General features: G+C 30.3%; 6 protein-coding genes and 2 pseudogenes across 8 annotated transcripts, besides 4 other annotated features; 5 read left to right on the top strand and 3 right to left on the bottom strand.

Annotated features, from left to right (window-relative positions):
* The first annotated feature begins 6,450 nt into the window (after nucleotides 1-6,450).
* Nucleotides 6,451-6,577: a mobile genetic element.
* Nucleotides 6,578-6,897: 320 nt separating this feature from the next.
* Nucleotides 6,898-7,566, bottom strand: TVAGG3_0827640 (2-5A-dependent ribonuclease family; the record flags this gene model as incomplete). The annotated part of the gene is made up of 1 exon (XM_051248341.1): nucleotides 6,898-7,566. The coding sequence occupies one exon, from the start codon at nucleotides 7,564-7,566 to the stop codon at nucleotides 6,898-6,900; it is 669 nt and encodes a 222-aa protein (XP_051083816.1).
* Nucleotides 7,567-7,863: 297 nt separating this feature from the next.
* Nucleotides 7,864-8,903: a mobile genetic element.
* Nucleotides 8,904-12,019: 3,116 nt separating this feature from the next.
* On the bottom strand, nucleotides 12,020-13,263 carry TVAGG3_0827620 (annotated as a pseudogene). The gene has a single exon. A coding segment is annotated over exon 1 (1,244 nt).
* A 70-nt stretch (nucleotides 13,264-13,333) lies between these two features.
* On the top strand, nucleotides 13,334-14,146 carry TVAGG3_0827610 (base-excision repair protein, uracil DNA glycosylase family 1 subfamily; the record flags this gene model as incomplete). Its single annotated transcript, XM_001296938.1, has 1 exon — nucleotides 13,334-14,146. The coding sequence occupies one exon, from the start codon at nucleotides 13,334-13,336 to the stop codon at nucleotides 14,144-14,146; it is 813 nt and encodes a 270-aa protein (XP_001296939.1).
* A 1,645-nt stretch (nucleotides 14,147-15,791) lies between these two features.
* Nucleotides 15,792-17,095: a mobile genetic element.
* Nucleotides 15,872-16,999, bottom strand: TVAGG3_0827600 (annotated as a pseudogene). The gene has a single exon. A coding segment is annotated over exon 1 (1,128 nt).
* Nucleotides 17,096-17,108: 13 nt separating the features above from the next.
* On the top strand, nucleotides 17,109-17,345 carry TVAGG3_0827580 (N-acetylmuramoyl-l-alanine amidase family; the record flags this gene model as incomplete). The annotated part of the gene is made up of 1 exon (XM_051248340.1): nucleotides 17,109-17,345. One exon carries the CDS (start codon nucleotides 17,109-17,111, stop codon nucleotides 17,343-17,345), a length of 237 nt encoding a protein of 78 aa, XP_051083815.1.
* A 303-nt stretch (nucleotides 17,346-17,648) lies between these two features.
* On the top strand, nucleotides 17,649-18,298 carry TVAGG3_0827570 (uncharacterized protein; the record flags this gene model as incomplete). The annotated part of the gene is made up of 1 exon (XM_051248339.1): nucleotides 17,649-18,298. A coding segment is annotated over one exon (650 nt), but the record flags the coding sequence as incomplete, so codon positions are not given.
* A 111-nt stretch (nucleotides 18,299-18,409) lies between these two features.
* Nucleotides 18,410-18,693, top strand: TVAGG3_0827560 (uncharacterized protein; the record flags this gene model as incomplete). Its single annotated transcript, XM_051248338.1, has 1 exon — nucleotides 18,410-18,693. A coding segment is annotated over one exon (284 nt), but the record flags the coding sequence as incomplete, so codon positions are not given.
* Nucleotides 18,694-18,712: 19 nt separating this feature from the next.
* Nucleotides 18,713-22,787: part of a mobile genetic element that runs on past the window's edge.
* TVAGG3_0827550 (uncharacterized protein) lies at nucleotides 19,313-20,024 on the top strand (the record flags this gene model as incomplete). The annotated part of the gene is made up of 1 exon (XM_051248337.1): nucleotides 19,313-20,024. A coding segment is annotated over one exon (712 nt), but the record flags the coding sequence as incomplete, so codon positions are not given.

The raw sequence follows: 22,787 nt of genomic DNA, 5'->3' as shown, positions 1-22,787 counted from the left end.
AAGTCGAAAAGAGCAAAGTTCTTTCTGAGGATCAGCTTATAAAAGATTAATCTTCAGGAAGAACTTTGCTCTAGTGTAATTGATATGCAATCTCTGACAAAATATGGATCAGAGAGTTCTTTAAAGAGCGTTTATAATGAAGTTCTCATTTTGGATAGGATCAAATTAAGAATCCAAAAGAGAACTTCATTATAAAATGAAGATTTGTAGATCCTATACCAAAAATGGTTAGGATTGTGAATGTCAGCATGTGAGCTCGGCAAACGCCGAGCAAATTGATTAAACGTACATTTCTAACGTACAAAAAAAAAGGCCAAGACACCAAGTGTCTTGAGAACCTTATTTTTTGTGGAATCCGACATCCATAAGCTAAACGGAAAAAATTTGGAAAGTGATTCTCTCAGAGTAGATTCCTTATTTGGTATATATATAATCTACCGTTAAAGAATTGTTGCAATGTTCATATAGCAAGAGTTCTATGAATCTGACACTGACTCCGGTCGAATTCAATGAGTTCTATCAAAAATCGAAAACTTTACAAATTCACTTTTTTAATCTAATGTGAAGAAAAAACAACAAAAACAAGATAAATATACAACATAACATAGCGCGCTAATAATATATTGTTTCTGCAATGACAAAGAAGCTACATTCTAAAACGCATGGCTCTATTTCTTAAAACCATGTACTTCATCGAAAACAACAAATTCTTCAAAAGTCTAATAAAAAATATAACATGTATTAGATTGTTTTGCTGATACAACTATTTTGAACCAAATTCAAGTTGATAAAAATATTGAATTTTCTTTTTTTGCAGAGTTGCACACTAAATACCTAATAACTCGAAAACGCATTAAAATTACTACTGAATGCACACAAAAAGTCCAACGTGTAATTTCTACGATAGAATTTGGAAAATTAAACTTCGAACTCTATGGTTGAAACGAAGCTACTTGTCAATACTTCTGATAGTTGCTAGCATATTGAAGAAGCAAATAAATACAGAATTTCAATATAATTCTAAATGTAATAAAATGAGCGTATCATAATACGTATAGAAAGATTTTGTTATATGAGAATTAACTACAACTAGTACATAAATGAATACATTCTATTATTTATTAAATAATCATGAGGGATTTGAAAAAATAATATTGATTTCTGTTGAAATTTGTGTAATCTATGGTATAATAATTTTTATCCTGCAGTAAATATATTTTGAAGGTTGGTAAGCTTGCTTTTAGAAAATGATTGCATCAATAAATGATCAATTAAAAACTTTGCCTTAAATCCGACTAGCATGGTCCAATTACTTAATATAATAGTATCCTAAATTTTGGGCGCTGATACAGCTTTATAAGGTGCCCTAGCGAGACAAACTGTCCCCATTTTTTGACCGGAGTACACCCTTAAGAAGAGAAAGTTTTTGATCTTTCACAATCTGCTGGTGATGTTTGGGAACTTTTTTATGGAACATCAACATCACCAAAACCAATCACTGGGAAGAATGTTCAAGCAACATCAACAGAAAACGAGTGTTTCATTTTTAACAGTATCTTCATTGAAATTACAACAAATAGTGCCATTTATTTTACGAATACAAGCAATAAATTTCTTAACTCAGATTGTTCATTTACTAACTGCAGCAGTAATACAAATGGTGGATCTATCTACTTTAAATGTAATAGTTCCATTGTCCAATACCGAACATGTGGCTACAAATCAAAAACAAACTCTGATAGAGGACATCATTCATATGTTGAAATATATTATAATTCAAATAATAAAAATTATCTTTATGAAAGTTCTTTTTATTTATGCGGAAATTTAGAAAAAAGAGCAACAAATCTTCTTTGGTATGGAAATATTGAAGTTAAATCAATCAACACAAGTTTCTGTGAAGCAAACTATGACTCAGGAATATTTCTACATCAACCAACAAGTCTAAGTAATGTAACATATTCATCATTTTGTAACACAACATCAAATTATTTAATTTTAGAATTAAATCGTGGTAACTATAATTTTAATTTTTGTAATGTTTTGAATAATGAACACAAAAAATCTGATTATGGAACGTTCTATGCATTTGGATCAACTGTTCTTATTGAAAACTGTTCATTTCTTGGAAACACAGGACCAGGAGTAGAATTTTATCAAGATCTTTCTGGTTCAATTACAGTTAAAGATTCTTTCTGTGACAGAATAATAGATAAAACATATCAATCAGTTACAACAAATAATGTTCAAAATATATATTCTATTCATCTTTCACACTTTTCATCATATCTGTGTGAAGCAGAGTTTCCTATTTTAGATTTAATGATAAAGAAGAATATTATCACAAAATATGAAATTGTTTATCATTATTCATATCATTTCATTATTTCTCTTTGTATTTTTTAATATAAATAAATTTTTTGACAATCAATCAAATTTCAATATTCACTTGTGAATTGTTCCGTTAAAAACTTATAATTTGAATCAAAATTGAATGTTAAAAAATATTCACAGTTATTCTTTTTTGTTATACAATGAAGTTTGTGAATACAGCAATTTAACTCGTCAATATTAGTTGTATCGCGTTTCTTCTTCAGAGTTGATGCATTTTTCTTTCTTATCCGAAACTGATAGCTTGCATTTATTTTGATTAAACTATTATGAGTTTAGGTGTTTATTAAACTTATTCTTAGTACTTTATGTCAGAGACACAGACGAACTCGAAAATTCACAAGATGTGCGGAACTCCTTCAAGAGGTTTTCCGGAGAACATTCTGAGGAGTTGCTTAGCCTCCTGGGTGACTTCAGAGGTGAGTGGATAGCGATGATATGGAATTGTGGCATCAGAGAGCAAATTGAGGCAGTAGATAGAAAGAACTGGAAGTTCCTTAAGCAATGAAGAGTTGAAGAACATTTCTGCATCACCTTGGTATGGGAAAATGTTCTTCTCTTCGCCAACTCGGACCGATGTCCATCAGTGGTTTGTTTTACGAGCAGAATAGACGAGGTACCTGTGATCTATGATGATGTGGCGGATGAGACGAATATATGATGTTAGGATGTGGTGGTCATTGTCGACAACAAGTGGTGTAGGTGGAGCAACGTAGATTGGAGTGACTATGTCGCGACCAGTTGGACCAAGTAATTATGGATTCAAACTGTGAATGCCTTCAAGGATGAGGAATGTGTTGCCTGGAAGTGTCTGTTTCTCTGTTTCGATGTTGATGCCCTTGTCTTGCTTGAAATCGTACTTGCGGCGAAGAATTGTTTCCCATTTAAGTAACGTGTGGACATTATAAGCAAGAACATAAACATTGATGGCACAAATGCACTAGAAGTCGTTCTTGCCATCTGGGCCCTTTGGTGTCTTCTTGCGATCGACAAAATAATAGTTCATTTCAATAACAATAGAATAGTAACAGACAACACGAAGAGCAATGGAAAGACGCTTCACAAATGTTGTCTTGTTTGATGATGATGATTGACAGGCAATTGTAACAACACACTCACTTGGGAATTATTCAACAACTTTCTATGCAATACGTGAAAGCTTGTACTGGTGAAGAATATTCACAAACAAACTTCAAGTCATAAACTTTGCACTCAAAGATGGCTTCATTAAATTTTGGAACTGTATCGACTAAGATAAGTTTGGAATACTGTGCGTATCATTATTCATGAAGTTAAAATGGATTCTACAATCTGCATTAAATTATGGAAATTATGAAAGAAAAAATATCAATTAATAAGAAAATAAATAATAAATAAAATCTCTGTTTCTGAGATAGAAATAAATTTTGATTTCTTATGAATGAATTAAAGAGATGAATATGATATATATCATTGGATATATCATGTGTTATGAGAAAAAAATAAAATGTTAATTTCGTAATTTGAACAAATATCAAAATTAATTTCGTCTTTTTTCAATCAACTATTAGTTTGATAGATTGGAAATATGATGTGGAATTGAATGATATCTGGAAATGTTTGTCATTGAGTCTTGTGAACTTGAAATACTTAGATTGTGATGGTTATAAGACTTTGAAACTTTCAATCTTTGGAGAATAGTTTGTTTTGAAGTAAGGACAGATGGTGATGAATTTGGTAAATTCAAATGGTCCAAAGAGTAATGGTGTCAATTTAACCTTGAACAAGATGTTTAAGTATATCTGCAGAAATGTATGATTATAAAAAAAGTTGTGTTCTTACGGAGATTCTGAATGAAAAAAATTAATGGTTCTGTTATTGGATCATATGAAAGAGGATAAAAGAATGTTTTAAATACAATGGTAAACATGTATTAGAATTTGTATGGAAATTCTGTATTTTTTAGTTAGATCTAGAAGAAATAATTACATTTGTTGAATTTTCGTATTATAAAAGGAGTTTAAGAGATAGTTTCAGAGAAAGATTTGTAATTGATGGTGAATAGTTACATCAAAAGAATATACAAAGAGTTCTAAAGTTGTTGGGTGTTAATTTATGAAAAGTTATGAAATATTGGTATCTATTTCAAGTAACTTGTAAGAAATCATAAAGTTTGTATAGTATTAATGGTGTTAGATATGTTAAAACACAATCAAAGTATCTTGTTCTTGCAAGATATGATAATTGTGAATCTAATTCATATGGTGATACTATGTACTCGATGTATTCATTTATAAGTTCTTTCTTCAATTGATTTTTGATAATATTCAAATGCTGATGGTAATCGCAGTTCTTTTTAGAATTGTTGAGTAATAAGTAAAGCTTCGTGTCACTCTTCTTGATGCTTCTGATTTGTAATTAACTTGGAAGGAAGTGATTGACAATCAAAAGCAACATAAGGTGTAAGGCCACGCTTTTGGACAGCAAGGATTCGACTCATTACTTATGGTAATATCTTTTCCCCTGTTTTTATTCCTTGATGGAAGAGATAAAAAATTTTTCTTAAAAATTTTGACGAGGGAAGTAGTTTTCTGAAGTTTACAATTCATTTTAGGAAGAAAAAGTATTTAATCTTTCTCAATCTTCTGGTGATGTTTGGGAACTCTTTTACAATACACAACCTAATTCAGAACCAATTCGTGGCACAAACGTTACAGCTAAATCGACAAATAATGAGTGTTTCATATTTGAAAGCATATTTATCGCTATTACGACCAATAGTGCCATTTATTTTACGAATACAAGCAATAAATTTCTTAATTCCGATTGTTCATTTACTAACTGCAGTAGTAATACAGAAGGTGGATCTCTCTACTTTAACTGTAATAGTTCCATTGTCCAATACCGAACATGTGGCTACAAATCAAAAACAAACTCAAGGACATCATTCATATGTTAAATTAGTTTATAATTCAAATAATAAAAATTATCTTTATGAAAGTTCTTTTTATTTATGCGGAAATTTAGAAAAAGATTATACAAATTATCTTTATTATGGAAATATTGAAGTTAAATCAATCAACACAAGTTTCTGTGAAGCACACTATGACTCAGGAATACTTCTTATTACCAACAAGTCTAAGTAACGTAACATATTCATCATTTTGTAACACAACATCAAATAATACAATTTTAGAATTAGATTCTGGTAACTATAGTTTTAATTTTTGTAATGTTTTGAATAATGAACACAAAGAATCTGAATATGGAACTACATTCTGTGCAATTGTATCAACTGTTCTTATTGAAAACTGTTCATTTCTTGGAAACAAAGGATCAGGAAAAGAATTTTATCAATATGATTCTGGTTCAATTACAGTTAAAGATTCTTTCTGTGACAGAATAATAGATAAAACATATGGATCAGTTACAACAATTAATGTTCAAAATATATCTTCTATTCATCATCTTTCTCACTTTTCATCATATCTGTGTGAAGCTGAGTTTCCTATTATAGATAAAAAGCCTATGAGATCTGCTTTTGATTTATATCATCAATTTTCCTTTAGACGAAGGCGTTAATATTCATGATTTATGAATTTATATAATCAAAAAATTGTAATTAAAGACCATTATTAACGAAAGCATTCATCAATTGTTTAATATCAATTGAAATATGAAAAACTTTATATTCAAAAGATGATGCGGCTTGATTTCTCAATTTAATTTTCAAAGAGTTCGTATTTGTTACAGTGAATTTAAATAATTAGTACTGATATAGTAATGCAATAATATCGGGAACATGGCTCTTAATTTCGAAATAGGTTTTCTTTGTAAGGCATCTAAGTATTAACAAACTGATATTTCAATAAAGAGTTCAATATTATAATAGAAATTTGCTATGACAGAAAGAATAAAACTATAGCAAAAAGAATTATTGTTATTTCGATGATATTTTGTAATATTCTTCGTTTACAAATGATTGGACATTGTATCTTGGGGAGATGTTGGATAATAAATTTAACGATTTCTTATTCAATTCTATTATATCATTGCTATCTTGAAGTGGAAAATTTTTCTTAAGAGTGCACTTACACCTGTATTACATGTCCTTCGATTCAGATGTTTAAGGTTAATTTTCAATGACACTTCACGCCATTTGTCAGAAATTTGAATTAAAGTCAGATACGCGTAAGTGCACCCTTAAGAACATTTGTCATTACAAGTATAAGTAAAGACACTCAAGATGCATTTTTGTCATTCAATAATCTATTCTCTCGCTATTGCAAACAATTTCAAATGTCGCATTCAATTTCTGTGTAATACAATATCATTCACTAGGATCAGTTTATTCATAACTTTACTCACTTTTCAACATATTTCTGTAAAGCAGGATAAATATGCTTCCAATACGTAACATCATTTATCATTTTCCTTTAGACAAGTGCGTTAATTTTTCAAGGATTTATTATTATCGTTTTTTATTATTAAAAATAATTTTTTTACAAAAAAAAAAAAAAAAAAAACTCATTTATTTAAAAGAAGATTAATGATATCTTCGTTCTTTGTCTGGAGTGCGACGTCTTTAGCTGTGTGTCCTTCGCTGTCAACAACACTCAAATCGAGGTCTTCACGAGAAAGGAGAACTTTGACAACTTCGATTTTTTCGTTTTCAATAGCGTTGAAAATAGGAGTTCGCTTCATCAAGTTCTGACGGTTGACATCGACATTTTCGTGTTGAAGCAACTCTTCGACGAAACTAGTTGAGCCGCATTTAGCGGCAACATGGAGAGGTGTCCACTGGATTGAGTCGACGCAGTTCAAGTCAACGTCATCTCGATCGGCGAAAAGACGGATTAAGTCTGAGAAATCATTAGATGCAGCGATGTGAAGAGGTGTGAAACTAGAATCATCAGGAAGTTGTGGATTGACATCTTTGTCGTTCAGAAGACACTCAACGCACTGTTTGTGGTGGAGAAGAACTGCGTAATGAAGAGCACTGCGATTCTTCTTGTCGACGATGTTCTTCTCGATGCCTGGAAAACTCAAGAGAAGTTCTAAAGCTTCGAAATGTCCGTCACGAGCTGCCCGGATCAATGCTGTACGTGATGAGTTGTTAGTGGCATTGACATCAATGGATGGATCAGAAAGAAGAAGTCGCAGAACACGTGTGTGACCATTAATTGCTCTCAACATAACACTTTAATTGTCAACATCTTCTTACAGTTAAAGAATTCTGTAACAAATTCAATTTATTTGATTTATCAGATACTAATGTTTTAAAAAAGCATATTGTTTTGATCAATTTCATCTAATTCAATATTGCATTCTATTACTGCTACTAAACAATTCATTGTTTCGGCATATTCCATACAATTCGTATTTGTCAAAAAATTAAACATCAAATCCCAAATAGGATATAAATGATTTTTGTAGATACTAATTCTCGAAATTAATGTAGAGATGTTGGATATAAGACTAGTCATATATTAAGGTGCACACGAGAGGATCATGTAAACTTCAGAATTTAGAACCTTATTTTTAGGCATTATCTTGGCTATCTATTTAGGCTCGAAAAGCAAAAAAATATCAAAAAATACAACTTGACTCCATTATGACCCTTTCATGGAGGTAGTTTTTATCCGCTAGTATTTTCCCTTTGAATCTCTTTACAATTCGAAATCAAATTCAAACTCAGTAGAAGAAAGGAAGAATCGACTTACTACGGTTGTAATACGAATAAATACATATATTTAATTATTTTTATTTACATAATAATTGTTTGAAGCTCATATTCCAACAAATTTTTAAATAAAAACATTAAAATGTTGAAAATGTTCATATATTTTAATAGGGTTTTGGCACTTTATTGAGGAATTACTACATACATAGTCGAACTGAACTTGATATTTTGAAATTTAAATTATTTATCAAAATTAAAATTTAACTTGAAATTTATAATTATTTAGTCATATTTTGCATAATTCTAAGTAGATTTTGTAAAAAATCAAGAAAGAAAAATTTTAACGTGCTTTATTTTTTCTTTTTTATAATAATACATATTATTATATAATTAACATATTCATAATGTTTCACCCTTTCAAAAATATAATCCTCCTCCTCTCAAATAAACGTACATACGGGTGGCCTCTTTTTTCAAAAAATTAAAATTTGAAATTTTGGGCTCAAATATTAGAGATTTTTTCAACCTTCAACGATATATGTTGTCTATATCAGACCTCCTTTCTTTTTGATACTTAACATTGTTCCTAAATCTTAGCCGTTAAGGCTGTTCTGAAAATATTTTTTTTTCGAAAAAATTCGAAAAAAATTCTTAAAATTCAAAAATCCCTTAATTCCTGAGGATTTTGGAAAAAAGTTTTTACATGAACATGTGTATATTATATGAAGTATATTGATAAGGTAAAAATCAAATTTTATTGCATATTCATCGAGAAAATAAACTAACGAATCCCTCAAAATTGAGAGGGTAATCCTCCTCCTCTCAAATAAACGTACATACGGGTGCACCCTTAAGTATATCAATAATGTTTTCTTAGTTTACATATTATTGATATTTGTATCATGCTGAAATGTGAGATCAATTCGATTGTATCATCGCTTATCTTGATGTGGTAAATTTTTGTCATTTCAACTATAAATGGAATAATTATAGGTTCAAAACGAACAGTGTAAATGTCGTCGAACATTTCAATGCATACGAATTTGAAATCAATATGTGTATCTTCTACAAGGTACTGATCAATGTATGATTTAAATTTTTAGAAAATTATCTCTGTTTTAGTTTAATAAAATAATATTGCGCGGTGAATTTGTATCTCAAAATTATGTAACTGTATCGGTAACAACTTCAAATGTCTTATTGACAAGATTTGTAAAAAAAAATCAAAAATATACTTGAGATCATATAAATGTGCTCTTCTCTTTATAACGTAAGAATTGATCAAAGATAACATGTGTACTACTGATTGATTTTGGAGGATTGCTATGATTAGAGACGATTTGATTAAATAATTCAATGAAAAATGGACTATTTGATTCATCAATTAGGAGATTCGATTGTTTGTATTCGATTGCACTTCTGCATTTGGTGAATTAGTTGTATCGTAAATCAAGGAAAGTTAATCATCTGCTGTGATACTCTTAAAAAATTAAAAGAACGAATTTTTTTTCTAAATACAATTAATGGCATCAGATGATTAGATTACTTTTTTAGAAATCATCAATCAAATTTGGCATATTTTTGAAAGAATATCTAAAGACAAGACACCCAATAAGAGTTTTTGTGCATACGGTTCTCGGGCGCCTATGTCACATTCACAAAGGACTCCGTCTTTATTAGCAAACTCAGAAGAAATGTTTAACAAAAGAAAAATTATTTCATCAAGACTAATAAATGTTTTAAAAAAGCAAATCACATCATTAACATATCAGTTTTAATTACAAAACTCAACGATACATAACAAATTTCTTCGAAATTTAAATTCTCATTAAAAAATTCTTTTGATACAAATTAAATAGCTACATATTCGATTTTCCCATTGATACGAACTTATTGTTTTCATTCAAGATTTACAAGAAATCAAATACTTATTTCACAACAACAAATATCTATTTTTACTCAAACACGAGCATGTATTTACTAATAAATTCATGTTTTTACATCATTACATTTGACAATACTATCAAAACAACCCCAAAATCAAACTAATTTTCGATATTCTTTATTCAGACCAGAGAATTCATATAAATCATCGATTACTCAAATTTAAGTATTCATTTAATGTAATAATTGTTAGATATTAGGCGTTTTATATAAAGATTCTCCCTATTTCAAATTTTCAAGCGAATTAAGTCGATATTTCATACATTTTATAATATACAAATCATGTGTAAGTACAATAGCTTTAATTATTTACAATATTGATCATTTTATTACGAAATCCAAAAATTTAATCAGCAAAATCGATGTTTTTATATAAGATTAGAATGATTTACATCATTGTTTCCATGCACTAGCTGTTAAAATGCTGATGACAGCTAAAAGAATCGCAATTTCATAACTTGAATATAAGATTCAAATGAATCGGCATTATTTGACATTTACATCATTGAAATGTCAAATAATGCCAATTCATTTTTTTGATGAAAACAATGAAATTCAATCACGATTTTCAGATAACAGTATCAAAACACACATCAACTATGAATAATTTACACTTTGATCAATCACCTAATAATGTTTGGGAACTCTTTTACAATACATCACATAATCCAGAACCAATTCAAGGTACAAATGTTACGGCTAGATCAACAAATAATGAATGCTTCTTATATAACTGTATATTCATCACCATTACAACTAAAAGTGCCATTTATTTTACGAATACAAGCAATAAGTTTCTTAACTCGTATTGTTCATTTACTAACTGCAGCAGTAATACATATGGTGGATCTATCTACTTTAACTGTAATAGTTTCATTGTCCAATACCGAACATGTGGCTATAAATCAAAAACAAACTCTGAAAATGGACATCATTCATATGTTCAATTAGTTTCTAAATCAAATAATAAAAATTATCTTTATGAAAGTTCTTTTTATTTATGCGGAAATTTAGAAAAATCTTATACAAATTATCTTTGGTATGGAAATATTGAAGTTAAATCAATCAACACAAGTTTCTGTGAAGCAGACTATGACTCAGGAATACTTCTATGGTATACAACAAGTCTAAGTAATGTAACATATTCATCATTTTGTAACACAACATCAAATTCTAGAATTTTAGAATTAAATCGTGGTAACTCTAATTTTAATTTTTGTAATGTTTTGAACAATAAACACAAAAAATCTGATTATGGAACTACATTCTGTGCATTTGTATCAACTGTTCTTATTGAAAATTGTTCATTTCTTGGAAACACAGGACCAGGAAAAGAATTTTATCAATGGGGTTTTGGTTCAATTACAGTTAAAGATTCTTTCTGTGACAGAATAATAGATAAAACATATGGATCAATTAAAACAAATAATGTTCAAAATATATATTCTATTCATAATCTTTCTCACTTTTCATCATATTTGTGTGAAGCAGAGTTTCCTATTTTAGTTTTAATGATAAAGAAGAAAATTATCACATATGATGAAATTGTTTATCATTATTCATATCATTTCATTACTTCTCTTTGTATTTCTTTAGTAAATAAATAAAATGCATATTGTTCTTCCTATATCTCGATTTTTTGTTGCTGGTTTCAAGTAGAAATAATGGCTAAATGACTTGTTATGTAGAAATATTTCTTATTTATTAAATTTATTCTTAGTACTTTAAGTCAGAGACACCGACGAACTAAAGAATTTACAAGATGTGCGGAACTTCTTCAAGAGGAATTGGGCAGAACAAGTTGAGAATACTGATGTGTCGCTTAGCCTCCTGTGTGACTTCATAGGTGAGCGAATCACCAATATCCTTATGATAATATGGAATCGTGGACCCAGAGAGTTAAGCGCGGTCGTAGATAGAAAGAACTGGAAGTTCGTAAAACAATGAAGAGTTGAATAACATTTCAGCATTCCATTGGTATGGGAAGATGTTCTTCTCTCCACCAAATCGGACGGATGACCATCAGTGGATTGTTGTTCGAGCAGAAAAGCAGCCGTACTTGTGATCAATGATGATGCGGACGATGATACGAAGACCTGATGTTAGGAAGAGGTGGCCGTTGTCGATAACAAGTGGAACAGCATAGATTGGAGTAACACATGAAAGCTTGCGCTGATTAAGAACTTTGCAAACCCTTCGTTAAGCATTGGATCTGTATCGACTCCTATAAGTTTGCTATTATGCGAGAGGGCATTCTGTATTATGAATAAAAACGCATGTGAATTATTACAATATGTTCTAGCATGATTATTAAAAATATATTGAATAGATTATTAGCTAAAAACTTAAAATTAGAAGGAAATGTGCAATTAATGAGCTATGAAATCCATATAAAGATATTACTTAATTAAAAATTCATTAGAAAATAAGAAGAGATTGAAATATTTTTAATATCAAAAAATTATTACAGAAAAATGATGGTTTATTAGAGCAAACATTAAATATTGTATCAGTAACAATGATTTCAAGAGAAAATTATTCAAAATTTAGCAAGGATTATAACAATTATCTTCGCTTGTAGAGTAGATTTCACCATTAAAGTTTGCTGTTTCAACTGCTTTCTTAACTTCTTCTGCGGAGTATATGTGTGAGAAATGTTGAATAATTTGTTCTTCTGGAGTTCCGCGATCTGAATTGTTCTCTTTGAGGAATTCAATGACATCGTTCTTAATCTTTTCATCTCTGTCTTCGCTTGATCGCATTGGAGGAGGTGCTGTTTCAATATGCTTTGGTGCTTGAGCGAAAGAGGAGTCTGGGGGTGTTCCTCTTGTTGTCTGTAAGTGTACGAACAATGAGTAAAGCATATGATAAGGAATTTGATCGAATTCTGTTATGGGTTTGATTGTGAATGAAGATATTCCATCTTCAATAGCAGGTGTAATTCGTCCAACAACAAAAACGTATGTTCCATCTGGAATTGGCTCTGGATTATCATCTGAAATGAAATTCTTAACTTTGATACTGCCTGTACAATCATTCACCAAGTAATCAATGCTGATTGTGCTATCTTCATGGCTAATGATCTTTCCTACGATGGATACTTGCTTCCTTGGCTGTCCATCAATTAAAATTGATTGTTCATCTGTTTTTTGCTTGTTCAAAATCTGCTTAATTGTGCAAGGTACGAATCCATCATCTGTCTTGACAGTCAATCTCTGTTGGCCACTGCTGCCAAGGTTATCATTTGCATCAAATCCTCCTTGCATTTGTCACTTTTGAAAAAAGGGAAGTTCCCTCATTCCTTTTTTTCTTCGAATTTTTTTTTAGAAAAAAAAAATGAAACAAACGACATTAAATTTTGGAGGAGCAACGGTAAAGCCAATAAAACAAAAAATTGACCCCATTGTTCTTGATATACCAAAGGACTCAACAAATCCCGATTACTCAAAGATATACGAAGATGTTGAACACTTTAAAGCCTGTTTAGAGCCTTCATGGAGAGAAGCACTTAAAGACGAATTTACAAAACCATATTTACCGCAGCTCCTTCAAAAAATTAAGTCGCGTCCAAACCAAGTATTTCCGCCAAAAGAAGACGTATTGAATGCATTTAAATACTGTCCAATAAACAGTGTAAAGGTAGTTATTATAGGTCAAGATCCGTATAAAAACCAAGGAGAAGCTCATGGTTTATCATTTTCAGTTCGAAAAGGAGTAAATGTTCCACCAAGTCTTAAAAACATATACAAAGAGATAAAGCGTACATACCAAAATGATTTTATCATTCCAAAACATGGATATCTCGAGAATTGGGCAAGACAAGGAGTATTACTTCTCAATGCAACATTAACACTTGACGAAGGCATGTCTCGTAGTCATGAAAAGTATGGTTGGTCAAACTTTACATCAGCCGCTCTTGCAGCTCTTAATAAAAATGTTCAACACGTTGTATATTTAGCTTGGGGTAACGATGCAGCGAAACTTACCTCTCATATAGATAGAGAAAGGAACTTGGTTCTGGTTGGTGGGCATCCTTCTCCGTTAAATAGAACAAATCCGTTTTCTGGTTGTGATCACTTCAGGAAAGCTAATAAATACCTTGTTGAGAATGAAAGAACACCTATCAATTGGAATGCTATTAATGAATAAATATATATTTAAATTATTTGATTTAAATAAAATCAATTTTTTTATTTTACTTCCATTTTAAGGATAAATAATGTCTCCGTTAAGACATATGGAGTTTTCTATCTCCAATTTTAAAGCGTTCACTCATTCTACTAAAAACATAAAAAGATTCATTTTAAAAATCTTTGAAATATAAGCAAGCAAGCAAATATTTCATCGTTGATAAATTTGTTTGTTATTTTACATGACCATTTGGTTTCAAGAACGATCACGATTTCACTCATAATTTATTGATGAAAATTTGGGGAAATGGCTAATACACAAAGGTAGTTTTTGGATGGAGATACTAATTTCAGGCTGGTATTTAAAAATGTTATAATTTTTTAAAAGTAGTAGATGAGTGCGGGTTGTGTGACCTTTTATGTAATCGTAAGAATTCTCACATAATTGAATGATTTTTGAACATACTTCTGAATAGCAGATTTTAAAAATTTATGAATAATTTATAAAAAGTTTTTATTCCTACAATTCCTATATTACCATTAATAAAAAGAATATATTTTGCATAGATTCCAAATATGGTGTCAATTTTTTTAAAAAATTTTGAATTCAATGAGTTATATCAAAAATAAAATTCTTGAATAGAGTAAAAAAATTTAAATAATTTATTTAAATATTTTCTTCTGACATTTATGAATAATTTATTTTTTTAATTCGTAAGAAAATGAGTGGATCAAGATTCGTAACCGTCAATCAATTAATGGATGCTCTTTCACCAATTCTTGAAAATGTTAAACAAGTAGATGTTTATTTCGATGATTATATAGAAAGTTTATATTATAAAGGTAAACATAATATTAAACCCATTGCTTTTGCATTTGATAATAAATTAATTGAAAATGCAAAAATTTGGGAATTAATTCCAGATATTGAATTTATAACAAATATTAAGGATAAATGGTTCAAACGAATTCCAACCACAAAAGTTCTTTGTAAATTAATGATCAAAACCGAGGTCAAAGAATTTCATGAATTTACATATCATCCAAATAAAGTTTCAGAACTAGAAAATGAAAAACTTCAGAAAAAATTAAACGATAGACTTTCAAATGATCGTATTGAAAAAATAAATAAACTAGCAGAAGTTGCATTTAATAATGAAATATTTGATGAATATAACCTTGAACTCAGTGATGGACTTTAAGTCCTGGGCACTTTGTGCCTTGGACTTTAAGGACCCGGGCTCAACGAGTCATGATTTATGAAATCAATTATTTGATTCATTCTTTCTTCAATAATTTCTATTCTTTTTGTTAAATCATCTATTTTCATTAATGAGGTGATTCTTGATTGAGGAATAGATTTCAAACTAATCACTCCTTTTATTTTTGAAATTTTGAATCCATCAACTTTAAACATTTTATTCAATTTACATGTTGTCAATTCTTCAAATAATTTTTTATTATTGGCATAATAGTCATTAAATTCTTCAACAGATGAAAAAATTTTTGTTTCAGTAATGGGTTTAACAACGTTTATTTTATTTTGAACATCATCACTTTCATTTATGTCTTCCTCCTCTGTTTCATTTATTTTTAAAATCGGTTTCATTTATCATTAAATAAAAATTAGAATATAAGTGATGAAATATATTTTTTAATTAATATAGGGTGTCCAAAGGTGTGTTTAGCACAAACCTGAATACTGCGAATAGAAATAAACAAGTTACATATATATAAAGTTTATTTAAATATAATCACCATTGGATTCAATCACGCGTTCGCAGCGATCGATCCAGGCTTGAAAGACACGCTTTAAATCATCATGAGAAAATTGCTCAAATTGCTCTCTTACAAAATTTTCAAGATCATCTGGACTCGCGAATTCGCGTCCTTCAGCTCTCTTTTTTAGCGTGCCGAATAAATAAAAGTCAGAGGGTGCAATATCAGGTGAATAAATTGGGTTTGGAACAACTTTGACATTGTTTTCCACCAAGTAATTCATTACCTTATGACTTTTGTGAACTCTTGAATTATCAAAATGAATTGCAAACTTTTGTTTTTGTTGTTTGGATTTCTCAAACTCATCAGAATTGATAATTTGAGTAAGAACATTGTCAATTAGATACTGAGCATTCATCGTATTAGGTTTTTGAAGAATATCAATTGCGATGATGCCATTCACGCCCCAAAAAACCGACAACATCATCATTGGTGTGTTAATTTTTTTCTTCGGGAATGTTTGCGGATTTTCATCCTTCGGGATCCACATGATTTTGGCTTCTGTTGCATATTGAAACCAAGACTCGTCCCCTGTTACTAAAAAGCGAAACTTCTTGGATTGATACGCACCCAATATAGAGAGGAGCTCTTTCGAAGATTGGACTCTAGATTTTTTTTGAACTGAATTAAGGTTGTGCGGAACCCAACGTGTATACGCTAGTTTGTAGTTCAAATAATTGTGCAGATAATAACTGACTGTTGTACTTGGTATCTTTGTCATCTCCTCTATCCTTCTGAGTGATGCTCTTGGGTCTTCATCTAGCGCTTGAAGAATTGCTTTGATTTTTCTTTGATCCGGCGATTTTTTGTCAATTTTTATGATGGGCGCCTTTTTGTTCATGAAGTGATACATCCTAACATGATACGTTACAGTGAAATAGCTAGGAGCATCCATACCGAAGCATTTTACCAATATCTCGTAGATTTTTTACAGTCTTTGCATTTTTTTGGCAAGAGCGAGGATGTTTTCTTTATGATTCATTAAAAAAATGAAAAAAATCCCGCCAAAATTTCCCGCGAAACCGCCTCTTGTCTCAAAATTCATTTTATATCCCGGCATGGCGCCAAAATACAACATACTCATCATATACATATATTCATATTTTTTATTATATATTTATAATCAGCATATATCTCCTTTAATAGTCTCATATAGAGCGCTGTGCTAAACGCACCTTTGGACACCCTATATTAAATCAGAAATGGCGGCAGGATTCTTTAAAAAGTTATGGGAAGGAATTAAGAAAGCTGCAAGTTGGGTTCATCAGAAAATAATAAAACCCATTGCAAACTTTTTGGCACCAGTAGCGAAAACGGCAGGAACTATCATAGGTGGAGTATTAGGTGCTAAAGCAGGTAATCCAGCGATGGGAGCACAAGCAGGTAACGCAGTTGGTGGAATTGCTGAAGGAATACTTAATAAAATAGGAGGAAAGTAGTGGAAAAATAAATATTATTTTTATCTCAATATCGGTTGTAGTCGACGATAAACTTTATCTCCTTTATTTAATACTTCCCTTACCGGAACATTAGGTGCTATTTGTTCTGCAACGTCACTCATTGCTTCTTTATTCTTAAATATCCAATTTGCTCCTTTCTTCATTGTTTCCCAAACTTTATGCGCTCCTCTTTTTACTTTATCCCATAACTTTTTAAATATACCTGCAGCCATAGTTGATTATTTCATTAAAATTAAAAATTCATTTTCATCTTTTAATTTTGATTTTTTTATTTCATCATAAATGACGACTAACTATTTGGTGCCAAACACTAAACCGATTAATGGAAATGTATTTCATTCATTCGAAAAGATAAATGAAATATTCGCAAAGAATGACGGTAGAAGATATTATAGAGAACTTGAAAGTTCATGCTATGACTCTGATGCTCCATATTTTGATGATAAACAAACTCATTTAAGAATTACAAATCCGGCTCATGATGTGAACCAATTAGGTGACACATATATTAAACGCAAAGTTAAAGCAACTCTAGTTTCAAATAAAGCTTTCACATGTGATGCCGCTTTTAAATGCATGCGTTTATTCGTTGGTTATAAATCATCAAATCAAAACTTTAAGCAATTAGAAGTAGAAACCGAAAGAGGTGATGCTGGTTATCTTCAGATGGATTGCGCCCGTGAATCTTTCGCATTTGCAACATATAAACCAAAATCAGAAAGGAAAGTTAAAAAGTTTGTTCATTCATTATATAATAATGTTCAAAAATATGATAACTCAGTATGTGGTAAATATATTGACCCTTCAGAAGTTTTCAAGAAAGCAAATGAAGAAGTTGATGTCACTTTTGATATGATTATTCCAGTAAATGATTTGTTAGCATTTCAGGCGTTCGATGATTATCCCAAATCATTTGGTGAAATCATTTTTGAATATTATGTTTTCAGGGATACTTTGGTATTTTGCAGGTTGACCCGTTAAGAGTTGCTGATTTACAAAATTACGTTTATGAAAAGATAACTGATGAAAATTATGAAAAGATTATGAATCATGTTTATAAATACGATCGCAAATTCCAACAAATCGGACTTCCTGCAAAATTAATTACAAGCTTAGCCGCTACATCTGCTGACGCAACAGTTGAAGACGTTATTATTTCATGCACAAAGATGGAAGTTTTAGAGGATAAATGCATTACACCAGGATACGGTTTAATTGAAGAATCAGTTAAAGCAATACCACGTTTATTCAGTAAGGAAGATCCATTCATGATTCCAGCTCAACATATTGACGTTCGTTCACTAAATGGAGGTTGCATCACTCCTGAAGGTATCAGTTCTGATTTCTCATACGCTCTTCATAATGTTACAGATGTTGTGTTAACATTTCCGAAGAATGCAATGCAAAGAACGGTTTTAGAAAATCCAATGCTTCGAGGTCTCCAGGTCACTATAGATTCCAGAAACTTCCCCGATCAAGCGATGACCACAGTGGGTGACATATTCTTTACACGTATGCTTCAAGCTTCTGATTTAGATGGAGTGAATGAATGCACAGAAGAATACGAGGACTCATTAACTAGACCACTGAATGATGATAATGGCACGCCATTAGCTAGAACATGGAAAGACCAAACTTCATTCTTATGCACTATTCCAGTTCAACGTGATGGAGCGGGTATATTCTTTGATGGATTAGAAACTTTCAACTCACAAGTTACAGTACAAGTGAAAGCTTATCCAATCATTCAGGGTGAAAATGACACTTACTGTTCAAAGGTGACAAATCCTCCTCAGGTTTGGTTTACTAGGACTACATATTGGACATGGACACCGGATGAAGGTTTGAAATATCATCCAACAGGTACACCACCACAGTATAGAAGTTCATATGATGAAATATTGATGAATAGAAATGTTTAAAATTATAAATTTATTTTTGATTAAATGGATTTCAATTCTGAAGAATTAGCAGGAGTATATAATACATACATAGATGATATGATTAATGAAGCATTGAGTGATAATAGAAATGCTCTATCTAAGGAAAAATTAATGAAAATTCCATATTCTGAATGTTACTTAAATTCAATCACTGCAGCAATTGGTAAACAAAATAAAGGTAAAACATTAACGATATTAAAACAAATTATCATTATTGCTAACACTTCACCTTATTCTCATGTGTTAATTTATATCAACCGTTCTGGTTCACCTTCAGATGATACATTTGAATCATTAAAGCATTTAATAAAAATTCCAATTATTTATTTATCACAAGAAGAAGCAGAAGATTATTTGAAAAACTTTTTAATGTATAAAGAGTTATATAATACAATCAAGAAGCAAGGATTAGAGGATAAAATTATTGATAAACAACGGGATGAATTATTTGAAACACTTTCTATTTCAAATTTTGATAGAGAATTTTTGCATTCACTAATTTTTCTAGATGATGCCGTGAAATCAAAACTAATAACTAATGAGAAATCATATTTTAATCAATTATTAACTCAATGTCGACACATTCAGTGTTCATTCTTTATGGCTGTTCAATACTTTAAAGCATTAAGCACAAACATTAAATCAAACCTGTCCACCCTTTTCATTTTCAGTGGTTTTAGTCGTCAACAGTTGAACGTTATGCTTTATCAAGTGAATTTACCAATGAGCATTAATGAACTTTACACACAATATCAACAATTAGGAGAACATGGAAAAATAATAGTTGATTTAAATAAAGGTTCCATTAAATTCGAATAACTTTTTTATAATTAATTTTTATTTTTTATTTATAATTAAACATGACAGAAATTGCAAATCTTCTACAGGTTCCATTAAAACAAGGAACAAACAAAAAGGGTGCATATAATAGAACTATGAAAGTTCCAGACGGAATGAAAGAATTAGTCCACATTGTTGCCGGTCTTCAAAAGGATGTTAAACAAATGAGAAACGTTTTAACATTACCAGAAGCTCAAGCATATGCCAAACGTCATGGACCAAATTGGGAAGCACATGAAGCAGACATTACAGGACCAAATGGAAAGCCTGATGGAATAAATGAAGTCTTTGTTACTGATGGTCAAGGAAATATTAAAGTCATAAATGGGTATAAATTAACAATGACGGATTATCCTAAACGTAAAGCATATAATGAACGTTATCCTATGCAATTTGATGAAAATGGAAAAGCTGTTAAACAACATATCGGAGACAGTAAATGGACCAATTCTTCATACCGTCATAATCCATATTCTTATTTCAATGAAGAATTAAACGCTATTGAAGAGGGACCGGATGGATTACCACGATATGTTAATCAGTTTGATGGTCAATATGCAAATTTAGACCTGAAATTCCAGCTAAGAAATTCTTTAAAGTTGCTTTATTCGATCCAGTGTTCAATGAACAGAAAGAAGCAATGAAAGCAGAATTTAAACCAATTCAAGTGGCAAGAATTTCTTCATCTTCACTTTCAGAAGCGTTCAAGGAATTGATAAAGAAACCACTTTATTCTCAACAAGGTTATAACTTTGATTTAATTAAAGAAAGTGATAGACGTAAATTAGAAAAATCGGATGGTTTTAAGAATGCATGTAATGAAATGATTAAAGATATTGTAAATGATAAAATAAGACTGGAAGAAACTCAAACCATTATCAATAACATAATTGGTGCAGTTACAAAGAAAGTATAAGCAAACAAGGATGAACCTTGGGATATTACCGTAACAACTAAATAAAACTTTAAATATATTTTTCTTTTTTTTATTCAATTATAAATGAGAAGACGTTTCACAAGTCAAAAGAACACAAACGCAAAAGCAGAGATTACGGTTGGTTATAATGTAAATGATGATAAATCACGAATTATTCAAAATGTTAAAGTTAATGTTAGTCCTGAATTAACAAGGTCAGCAACTCAACCAAATTTATTAACTCGTGACTTACCAAGAAAGGAGGAGGAGCAAAATAAAGAAGATGAACCAGGTAAAGAACCTGTTGAAATTCCCACTTATCCAACATACCCAGCACCACTTGATAACCCATATAAAATAGACATTAATTCTGAATTAATGAAAATATATCGCGATATCATAACTGATAATTATGATTCAATAATAAATTTAATTGACCAATCCGGTTTAATTATTTTACCTTATGAATCATTAATTCACATTATCGCCATTCTTTGTGATGTTCAAGATTCAGACGTGAAGATTCAATTTTTCATAGATGATGAGGTTTCATGCTGCGGAACAGTTGCAAAAATAAATCCTATAAAGGATATTAGCACAATTAAGATATCAAAGAACGGAACAACAACTGAACTTCATTTAACATATAATGATATTTATAATAAAATAGTTGATGAATATAAAATATCACTTGAAAAATTCTTTGTTAAGGCTATTTAATATTCAAGCATTAACATTATCGAATAATAATCCTTTGAATCATAATCGATAATAATTGACCTTTCACCAGTTTCTATCGTTTGTTTTATTTCTTTTTGTTCCCCACTATCCGGATCAGTCATTGTAATTGTTTTTGTTATAGTATCTGCTTTATCTTTAACTTCAATCTTTTTTCCATCGGATATTTAAACCAAAATTCCAAAAATTCGATATTGTCAATCTGTTCATATTTTAATCTATCAATTACATTTTTAATACCATCTGAAAATCTTATGAAATGGTCATTATATGGGTTTGATTGAACTAAATTTGAATGAAGTGAAATATAACCTGATGATGAATATGACATCGACTCATATTTTCTGAAAACACTAAAATTTATAACATGAATGAATTTCTTATTCGTTGAATTTATGAATTCTTGAGGTAATCTTATTCTAGTTTTATTTATCACTGGAAAATAACGCTTTACCATATTTTTAATCGTAATAAAAAATGTCAATTATCAATATTATTTCGAATAATAACTGTGAATTAAATTTAACAGTTAGTGGAATTTATAATGTTACTCTCGTTTCTGTGAGTGGTAAATTTAATCCCATTCTTTTAGACCCTTCAGATTATATATCATTTATTAAAGATGACCATGAAAAAACGTATGATATGTATATAAATAATGTGATAGTGAAATGGGATATTAACACAATTTTAAGTTATTTAAATGAATCATTTATCGTATGGTATGAAGAAAATTTTAAATCAAAACCTGATAAACTTTTTGAACTTGATGAAATAAATAACCTTATTAAATTTCCGCTGAAAATTAAATTTTGTACTCCTCGTCTTCGTTCATTGTTGGGGATATTAAATTTTGAAAAAGATGTTGGGGATGTTTTGTATTCTGACACTGGTTCCAATTTCATTTTAATCAAATGTGATAAAGTTAATACCCCAATGAGATTTTCACATCAAACATTAGACCCTAACTCTTACCCATCAATA

Source organism: Trichomonas vaginalis, chromosome VI, assembly GCF_026262505.1.
Source record: "Trichomonas vaginalis G3 chromosome VI, whole genome shotgun sequence".
In the NCBI taxonomy this organism is placed as follows: domain Eukaryota; phylum Parabasalia; order Trichomonadida; family Trichomonadidae; genus Trichomonas; species Trichomonas vaginalis.
This window is presented reverse-complemented; position numbering and strand designations above follow the sequence as displayed.